The sequence below is a fragment of the Morone saxatilis genome, unplaced genomic scaffold, assembly GCF_004916995.1.
Source record: "Morone saxatilis isolate NCDOM2014 unplaced genomic scaffold, NCSU_SB_2.0 Contig16, whole genome shotgun sequence".
NCBI classification, from domain to species: domain Eukaryota; kingdom Metazoa; phylum Chordata; class Actinopteri; family Moronidae; genus Morone; species Morone saxatilis.
The window spans coordinates 1844598-1855357 of NW_023339718.1; the positions used below are offsets into that span (position 1 = coordinate 1844598).

At 38.9% G+C, this 10760-nt stretch overlaps 1 protein-coding gene across 1 annotated transcript; it reads right to left on the minus strand.

The window, feature by feature from the left end:
• Positions 1-1056: 1056 nt before the first annotated feature.
• arid5a (AT rich interactive domain 5A (MRF1-like)) lies at positions 1057-7932 on the minus strand. The gene is made up of 7 exons (XM_035657645.1): positions 7821-7932; positions 6596-6666; positions 4329-4497; positions 4192-4244; positions 3238-3335; positions 2993-3152; positions 1057-2906 (listed from the first exon to the last, which is right to left on the minus strand). Exons 1-7 carry the CDS (start codon positions 7873-7875, stop codon positions 1659-1661), a joined length of 1854 nt encoding a protein of 617 aa, XP_035513538.1. The 5' UTR covers positions 7876-7932; the 3' UTR covers positions 1057-1658.
• Positions 7933-10760: the final 2828 nt, after the last annotated feature.

The window sequence follows — 10760 nt, forward strand, 5'->3', positions numbered from 1 at the left end:
TATATATATATATTATATTATAGAATTTTTTGTAAGTGTAAAAGAGTATGATGGTGCAGCAAAATTCATTTTGAATTAAAATTTAATCTGCATTGCATGAAAACCTGCTCTTGAAATATAAATGTATATTATTCTACAGACAATGAAAGCATGAAATATGGAACTATTTATAGCCTGTAACCGGTGAAAACAGCAAACAACTATGTTATTATTTACCAACACTCATAGAAATAATAATAATAGTCAAAACATGGAGGCCAGTTTCCCTCAAAGATTACCAAAGTCAACATGTCACGTCTCCTCTGCACAGTTGTGTCTCTCCTTCACTCGTCTGTATTTCTTATCAGCTAGTGTGAATTTAACAGAAATGCATTCATTTGCATCGCTTTTTCCAGTCTTGTTTTTGACCACATTGTGGCCTGCAGCAGTATCTTGTTTGTCTGACTTCCTCTTTCTCTTTCTTCCTCATTGCTCTTGCCGCATAATTCATTGTTATTTTCACCAGTAATGATCTTACATCCGCTGTGGCAATGCCTCTGTAGTGACAGTACTGCACAGTTTTGTCACACAGGTTATCGGTGCTACATCAGACTGAGAGCAGCCGGGTTGCACCACAACCCGGAGACAGTTGTCAGTTTGAAAAACAGATTAACAGACAGTAATACCACTGCCCAGAGAAAAGGTTTGTCCTCAAAAACAACATGAAGTGAACTCTGAAGTCGGAATGAATAAGGGATTGCAGTGCCTTTTTAGATAGCTCAGATTTGTGTAAAATTGAGCTTGAACAGCAGTGCATAGTGACAAAGTCCTGCATATTATATATTAAACTGTAACTCACAAATGTCCTTTATTCTCTTATTCACTGATGACCTACTCATTTACATGAGAGTTTACATTTGTCCCTGATAAAAACAAATAAATAAAACGGATACTGCTAACTAATAAATCCAGTGACAAATTGATGAATTACAAACTTCTTATCAAGATTAATGCTGTTTTACAGTGTGAAGAAATCAGCAATATTTCAAACAAAGGTTTTAGTATTTTTTATGTTTATTTATGATAATTTCCTTACTTTCGGTTTAAATACATATGAATGACAATGAGATGTAACTCTAATATCTTTAAAAATATTTAATACTGATGCATGGTAAATACAATATTTATACAGTATCATTATGTTGAGCAGACTTCACAGTACAGTACAATGAGAGGGTTCTTTGCTTTGAACAGAAAGTATTGAAATTGTGCGTAAAAAATGGTTTTGACAGAATTTAACTTAAAGAGGTGTGTTTTAAGCAATCTATTCAAAAGATTTGAGATTTAAATGTGTAGCCTATATTTATTTCCTGTACATATAAAAAGGGAAATTTACAACAACATATTTTATCTTGGGTAAATAACTTAAATAATGCACCCTTCTGATGCATTTTGATGGTTCATCATGTTTAACTGTGATGTTACAAATATCTCTAACCATCACAGAAACAGTTTTCCACTGGGGGTGGCCGTGTGTGAAGCCACGGAACCTAAACATTTGTGTACTAATGCCATGTATAAAACACAAGTAGTTAAGCAATAAAACAAGTGGACCAACAAGCTCAATGGCATTTTTGTCAAGTAACAGTTATTAAAGTCTGGAGTTGGAATACAAAGAATCACAGCTTGTGAGGATAAATGGGATTCATGGCAGGTAGGCCATATCCAGTTGGGGTATTAAACAGAGGAATGGAGTAGGGATATGGGTAAACAGCAGGCCCAATGAGAGCAGAGTGAGCCTGGCTCACTGGGATATGGCGGTACATTAGCTGAGATTGAGATAGTCTCATCCTGTTGGGGTGAAATGCAGGGTACAATGGAGGTTGGTGCCGAGTCTCTCTCACTGATTTGTCGTAGCTTGACAGGCGTGTCACCTGCAGGCTGGTGTTGGAATGGGACAGACTCTGCTGAGTGGTAGGAACTTTTTGTAGTATTGTCCTAGATTTCTCCCGCTTCTCCGTCTGATAAAGCCACGGTGCCATGTTGTGCTTCTTTGCATAAGTCAAAGACTCGTCCTGCTGCATTAACCTGCCCTGGTGGATTTTAGGGTCTACCCGAATAGGAGCGGGCCGCAGAAGCTGTGTAGATTTTGGAATAACCTTGGTGAAACTAGAGGTAGAGGTTGGAGCCCAGTCAGATTTCTCAGGGAAAGAGGAGGGTGGGTGGAAATGATGGGGGAAACATCTGACATTACCAAAGGGGATTTGCTTCCAGGCAGAGTCTTTAATCTGGCCTTTGATTGAGTCTGCAGACTGGGAACTAACGTGAGAAATGTCTTTATTTTGTCCTGCAGGGTTTTTGGATATCTGACTACGAGTCACAGACTTGCTTTCCTCACTACAGCCGGATGTACTTTTCTCAGAGCTGGAACAGTTATGGGGTAGCTCAGAGCTTGATGCAGGTTTATCTTCATTCCCTGCTGCACCGTCCTCTGATGAAACAGAGACCGGAGAAGGGCTGCGAGAAGAGGAAGATGATAAAGGGACCGGGGAGCCGTCAGAGGAGTTGCCGTTCTGGCTGGAAGAAGCGCGGGCCGGAGACTGGGAGCAGTGAATGACGGAGGGCCTTTCTTTATCCTCGCTCTGAGGACTCAGGGGCAAGTTGAGGCTGGCCTGAGCCATTCGCTTTTTTTTCTCCAGTGGAGAGATGACCTCTCCAGCAGCAGATGGGATATGAGCAGGCCAGGGGCTGGATGTGGGGACCTGGACAAGGTGGGCATAGACAGATGTGCAAAGACTGGTGGCGGCTCTGTTTGGCTGAGAGCAGTCCGGACGGTGTCTGTCAGACGTGGGGGCCCAGAGAGCGGGGTGAGGATGCATCACTGCTTCACTTTGGCATGCAGCCTCTGGACTTCTTTGGGTGAGTATCTATAACATAATAGAGGGGTTGCTTTAAGACACATTGTGTACCTATACAGATTGCTGTCTTTTTGATTCATTTTAACAGATGTTACCTCAGAGTCCATCTCTCTATCCGACTGAGTCCTTTTCCTCTTCCTCTCAGCCTTGTGGACCTTGCCATCCAAATTTCTCTTATAAGGCTTCCGTGGTTTGCTTGGAGGCAGAGGTTTGTCTTCCTCTCCTTTTATGTGTCTTTCAAAGGGCAGCACCAGCCTAAAGAAATGAAAATTTCTGGTTATGAATCGGTTGATGTAGCGATTGCATTGACAGGTTTAGTTGGAAACAGAACCATCCTTACTTCTCATAGTGTCTGCGAGTGCAAGTGGCAGCGCTGGTACTACCTGGACTTCCCCCCAGTTCATCATACACTTTCTTCCATAGACGTCGCGCTGTCACCTGTTGGATAAAAATGTGCATATGTAACAACCCGTCGGTAATGCTTGTGCTATTTTTCCACCAAAATGTGTGAGAAGTTACTGACAGTTCACGCCAGGTACGTAGTGACACATAAAAACAAAATGCTCAGGGTCTTCTTCCCTATCACAAACTAAAGGGCTGCTTAGTTGTGAGTGCCACCAAGGAGCCAAAAAATGTGCAAATGATAATTTATGATGTTTTATGATCTATTTGCTGTTTTATATAGTAGCATTTATGGAGGAAACCGCTGTAGAAATTGCTCCCGGTGGTTGAGAGAAACATAATGCAGCCCTTTACCTGTTACATTCTTACACCTCAAAACCCCTGAGATAGCGTGCCTTCCTTTCTGATTTCCGTCAGGCGCTTGCACCCCGGCATACTCGCTTTCACGTCTGGTTTTAAAACAGTTATTGGAGAAAATAGGTGGCTGGTTACCCTTTAAATGCCATGTCTGCTGGTTTTCAGTACTGAAAGAAAACTTTCGTTTTTAACTTTATGCATATGTAGGCGGCGTATATTGTTGGGTTTACGCTCTGGGACACAGCGGCGGTGGAGATGGTGGTGGCGGGGGGTCACCTCTCTCTAGAGCCCCAGCCCTGCTCTATAGTGTCATTTCAATATGAGTCGCTGTCTCAGAGCTTGTCAAACAGTGTCAACATCAAAGACAACAGAGCATGCGTGGTGATACATCGTGAGCTCTGCAGCGTAAATGTCCTCCAGTGTGGTAGAAACCACCGTGTCACAGTACCTGACCTATAGCTGATTTTCCACTGAGAAACCTGTAAACACTGAAGCCTTCAGTGAAAGGATTATCAATTAAAGAGCCTGTACTTACGGAATCATAGCCCCCAAGTTTCTCCACAGCTTTATAGATCCTCCAAAGATTAACTGAAAGTGGAAAAAACCCAAATTATTTTCATTCAAATTCCACGTGAATATTGTGGTCATTCAACAGCCAGCTTAGGAACTCACTCTGCTTGAAGCCCAGATGTGGGATCCTTTCTATGGGTGTACCTCTGTCCTTCATAAAAGAGTGCAGACTTGAAACAAACGACTTCTCCTCCATCTGCACTAGACTGGGCCTCGCTTCTTCCTCACACTCAGTCATGGAGTCATGAATCTCAATGACAGTGGGAGAAGCCTAGCATGGAGAAAACACGTACATTAGAGAAGTTTTGCATCAAAATCAAGTGGCTCCTGTAAATGCAACACAGTCCACTGCACTTATATAGAAACCTGTTTTACAGTTGAAGGTATTATTGCAGATGGGAAAAAACGAAACAGAGTCATCTCATGGGATGCAAATGTTGAAATGAAACATCAAAATCAGAGGGTAGGGTTTTACCGCTACTTTCAATAGATAACCGCTATACATCCTGTCTGGAGAGAAAGCAGCAGACTTGTGGGGTTTTTGGTCTAGAGTTGTCTGTCACTGGTATTGCAAATGTCACTTTGAAAAACAAACAGAGGCCAAAAGAAATGTAGTAAAAGATGTATATCAGTGGTGATAATAAGCCAGACTTTGAATAAAGATAGGCTTCTGTGTTGTCATATCTAAAAAAAAACAACTGGTTGCATGGTTGCTGTATTTCTGCAAAACTAGTGTACGTAACTTGGAGGAGGACTTTAAGATTCTAAGAAATTAGATTAATCAAGTGTGATAATACCCAGAACTTCAGTACAAGAAATTGACAATGTCACTATTTGTGGTTAGCAAGAAAGAAGAATTGAAACAACAAAGGCATGCAGAAATAAAATCATCAGTTGGAGAGATTTCAAGAAGAGAAGTACAGAAGCAACGAAGACTCAAGAAGAGAAACTGTTAATGAGAACAATATGGTTTCTGTATATCGTTACTGTGTGAACACTGGTACAAACACCTCTGTTATTGTGTTATTCTGTACAGTGAAATCGTAGATTACAGTATTTCACACACACATATTTAATGTGAAATTTCACATCACTACTGTGTCGATTAATTTCGATATGTTGAATGTCAAAAGAGACCGCAATGGACAATGTCAATATTTTACTTTGAATCACCACGCGTAAAAGCTGCTTTAATTCTGAGGCAGTCATTGTAAAACAAAACGGCTCTGGGTGGTTTCATATTGAATCAAGTTCCTCTATGTGGTTCCTGGTTCCGAGAAGTAGGCCTCTAAGAGTGAGTAATAGTGAAGGTGCAGGCCTCTAACCAAGATAGCCCCGACTGAGTCACAGTTGAGTGGCTCCACACTGCTGTTCCCAGCCAACAGCCAACAGCTCTGACTTTCCACTGTTATTCTGTATCACCTGCTTTTCCCTCTGCTGATATTATGTTTGTATTAAAATAGAGTGATGTCTAAAAATATCACATTTCACAAGCCAGTTTGAATAGCCTGTGTTTCTAGAATTGTGACTGGCAGATAAATGTGGAACCTGCATCTGAAATTATGACAGGCTTGCCAAATTTTTGCTCGGGATCTTAGAAAATTCACCGGTATTCACAAAGAACATTTTAACTTTCAGTTATTGTTCTCAGATCTGATTCACAAAACTTTCAGGTTCGTGCATCAATGGTTGCCTACAGGAAACGTTTGCACTCGAAGCCACATACTGTAGCCCCTTTGCTGCAGATCTCACTCGAATATCATTGTGAAACATTCAGTTGATTTCCACTAGATGAAATTTTTTGGAAAACCGTGTGGGTGATGTTGATGTCAATGTGTTGATATGTGATTCTCACAATGATTGTGAGTGGCGTGCTGGATTGATGCAATCGGCAGGCCAGAAGTCACCACAGAAACCACCAGGCTTTCAACTAACATCAGCTTTTGGAAATTTGATGAGCTAATTTGTGTTTCTCATATTGTACCTCTCATTTCAGTTACCAGAATAGTGGCTGTGAAGACCTCTTGCAGTTTCTGTATGTGCAATGAAATATTGTGGTGCGTCTTATGGAGTGAGATGTGCGTACATTCTTTCTCTCAGAATACGACGCACGAGAATCACTTATTCCTTGTTACTCATTTCACAATCAGCCACCAAGATGAAAAGACTGTACACACACAATCAGCACTTCAAAAAATTTGCTACTATCTCAAATTCAGTAAAAAAGGGAAATGAAAACATACGCATAACATCTTTCTGAGTAGTCATGTCTGTAGTCACTGATTAACTGTAACTGATGGAAATTGCCCAGACTGCTGCCAGAAGGCCAACTGACATTTTATCAGCAGTGACTGAGGTTAGTACAGTACCTGGTTGTCTGTCCCCTTCTCTTCGTCACTGGCTGCTGTTTGTTGTGACGTCTCACTCTGGTCCTCTTGAGCTTCAAACATTGACATGAGACACACATTTACAATTTGACATTAATTTACATTTAAATTGCATTGAAATTTAATGAGTCAAAAGGAACCAAGCACAAACACATATTTCATAAAAAAGAAACTATTCAGACTGATTTGCATCACTGCTGGGGATGGAGTTCTGGTAGTTTGTGTGATGGTCAGTTGATCGATCAGCACAAAAAGTTGAAATCTGAAGAACATATTGTCAACTGAGTGTGATATAAAACCACAGGTTGCAAAACCACTTCCTGCTCATGAACAAAACCGCTTGTATACTGCACTGTATGATATTGTAACACGTAAACTACAGTATTTGGCAACAGTGAGACAATCTTAAACAACAAGCTACAATGTGAAGCACTGTTATTCCCTGTATTTAAGTAAGCATGAGAGAAGATGGTAGAAAAACACTGATGTTACTACTGGTAGGGGAATATGAGGTATTGAGAAATCCATTTTATTCTCAAGTCTTAACTATGTATTTTTGCTTTACATGTGCTCACCTCAATATTAAAAAAAATCCACAAATATTACAGCCTTGGGAATGAAATGTAATTCTGAGAATGAAATGTCAAACCTCGTAGCCCTCCACCCACAGTGATATCGTCTGTGCAAAACCAATATGCTTCTCTTTTGAGATCACTTATTTCCTGTGCTGCGGCTTGAACCTTTAATTCTGCTTTCAGTAGCCTCTGACTTCTCCATTTCATCCGTTGAAGACATATTTTTTGACATATTGTATTATTTCTCAAGCCCTTGCGAACACACGCTGTTACTTGTTTGTTTCCCTGCGTATCGACAAGTGCAGATTTTTTAAACCAGATATTGATCACAGTCATATTATGAAAGATTCACTGTTGTACTTGCTTAAGAATAAGGTTAAAAAAATACGCCTGAGGCATTAATAGTTTGTTTCTTTTTACAAATAAATGTAATGTACATTCCTTTCCTTTTGCAAAAGCAGTTATGTCCGTACAGTTTTTCATATATTGTACAAACAAGGTCATTTAAAGTGTTAATATGTATCAAATTCAATATAGCTAAAACTATACAGTATTTAACCCATTGTAGTAAATACATCAAACAGTAAATATGAATTGAATATGGCTTCAATAAAGTTAAAAGTGACACTCACCCATTTCCAGAAGTTGTCTTCTCTGGCTTGACAGTGTTTTGTGACTGTAATTCATGTGGCACCCTCTTCAACTTCACACCACGAAATAGGAAGGTGTCTCCACAGAACAGTTTCATTGGTCGACTGATTGCTCCGCAGCAAATGAGTCTGGGAAACTGAGTTTTTTTTTCTGTTGTTTAAGTCTCACAATGTCTGTTCTCTGTTTCATCTCTTGAGTTTCAAAAAACAACAGCTGTGTTAAAATTGTGGACCAAACTCTGCATTTCATATTCATATATAGTTTATTATTTATTTCTAGATACATAAACATGAGTAAAATTAAGTTGGTATCATGTGTTTTCAGTGTTCATTACTGCTTTTGTATGTATTACCACATATTATTGGGAGAAAATACATTCAAGAAGTGACTAATAAAAATGATACGATAACTTAAATAAGTTTGTTAGTATAGTGATATAATGATTAAAACCTGGTTACTTTCGGTGTTCAGACTGGACTCACTGGGAAGTGAAAGAAACGTTCAACCCAGCCCAAATAGTGCTTCAGAGGTATCTAAATGTAGGCATAACATTTGATGTCTATATTATTAAAACAATGTAATTTACCTATACTGTCAGTGCTAGGTCCCAAAAATGTGTGTAGCTGCATAGAAATTAATATTGTGTTTAGACATAAAAGAAGTGTGTTTTAGTGGTTAAAGATGGAGACAGTTCCTGCTGTCTCCAAAAACTTCTTAGAAGTACAACATGAAGTATTAAATACCACAATGACTTAGCGCTCTGAAAGCCTCTTCCTTCCTAAATTTATTATGAGTTTATGGAGGATGTTAAAATAAAGCACAACGCGAGGAGTGTTTGTGAAAACAGAAGTATTATTTTGAGCGTATCACTACTGGTTATGGTACTAAAGCCAGTTTTATTTGATGCAGTGTAACTATTACAGTTTAAATAGTAAGTGTGTTTTGACCACACTCAGGGTAATTTTTTTAGGTGAGGTCTTAATGTACTCGGTACAACAGCGATCGTACAGGGTCCTGGAGTACACTTCTACATTACTGCAGCAAAATGAGAAGTTAAAACCAAACAAAGACAAGAATTTCAGGGGTTGTTAACTTACTCTTTAAGCACATAATTTTAAATCTATTTTTAAATCATGTGGTTTGAAATTAAAAAAATGCTCAACCCTGACCCAAATGTGAGGTAGTACATGAAACTGCTGCTATTCTGACCTAAGAGGACCGAAAACCAGCTGCTGAAATGGCATTGTTTAGTATTTAAACTGGCCTTATGGGCTCATAACAACAGCTAAGCTGCACAGAAACCCATTCTCTAAAAGCTCTCATGTAGGTAAATGAAAGTTTGAGGACTGGCTGGTATCTATAGGGATTGAAGACTTTACATTTTAAGGAACAGGTGAATCACTACTTCTTTAAAATGGTTTCTACTGACCATAGGTATTGGTTATAAATAAAATGCCAGGACAATGCAGAAGTAGCCTTTTCCACTATGATGATTGAAAAAAAAAAAAAAAAGGTCAGCAATTTCTCTACTACCAGTAATGAGTCAGAGGGAGTTGTCTTGAGATGTTCTTTATGGCCACATGTCACTGCCCTTGGAAAACATCAGCATCTATTTAAACCATTTTATACTATTTTATCACAGGGTCACATTTAAAACTTGCAGTATTTTCCCTCCATTTTCCTTCGACTGTCCTACACTCAGTGAACTTGCACTGATCTTGTGCTAATCACACAGACAAGTGATGAAGCTGCACGACACTATCCACATTTCCTCCGCATGTTTTTGATCTGTTTAAAAAGGGGGATGCCCTATTCCCCCATCTGCTGCGGATAGACTATGACATTTCAAAATGATTAACATTTAAATGTCAAAATAACCAAATATCTACGAACTGTCCAAATCTCAGAGGGATTTTTTTTGTTTGATAGATACAAAACAAGTTTTTTTTGTTGTTTTTTGAGAAAGTGTAATTGTCGAGCTGATCAACAGAGCTCTCTGCAAAATGGAAGACATGATATTCACGCAGCTCCCATGTGAAGAGACTGACTCACACAGAAATGAGATCTTAAAACACATACGTAAATGACACCTGCAATTATTTAGTGGAGAAATAAAACATTTGATCTAAATTAGATATCACTATCACTATCACTATTTAAATGTGGATACAGTAATACTTAAAGAGGCAAGAGTGAGAAACTCTTGACTTGACTCTTAATGCAGACAAATTAATAACTAGAGGACAGATGTGTGGTAAGATCTGAACTTCAATGACTATATATTCGTAGTTTATATCATACTTGACGCTTTATAGGAAATGTATTATTTAATTCCATTTAATTGTTACAATGTTTTGCAGAACTCTTTTATCCCCTGCAGCTGACAACAAATGTGGAGACGATGAGCAAAAACATGGGCCGTAAGACTGAGAAAATCCCCAGCTATTCATTTCAGACTTTCACTGACATAAACATACGAGGTTGAGGTGAGGGCAGCACAATGTAAATGAGAACGCGTAGAGAAAATATTGTGAATCCAACACAGAAAAGATTTCCTATCTGAAGTGAGTCACTATCCTGGGAACAATCTGCAAACACGTTAACTGGCACATAAGATTCCAGTCATGGTGAGAAATGGTCATTAGCTGTATTACAGTGAGGTTTTCCAGAAGAAATGGGTAATAAATAAAGATGCACCCTGTTGTTTTTAGGGATCACAACACACTTACAGGAGTATATCTGCAATCATTAAAAGCAGAGGTGTAAAACTGACATATTTCATATATTTGTATATATATATATATATATATTTGTATATATATATAGAACTACACTGTGGGAGTTAATATTTTTATCTTTGTAGTTTTTAGATGGTGTAGGTGGGAGAGGAAATCAGCCTGAAACTGTATTCCTATCCAGAA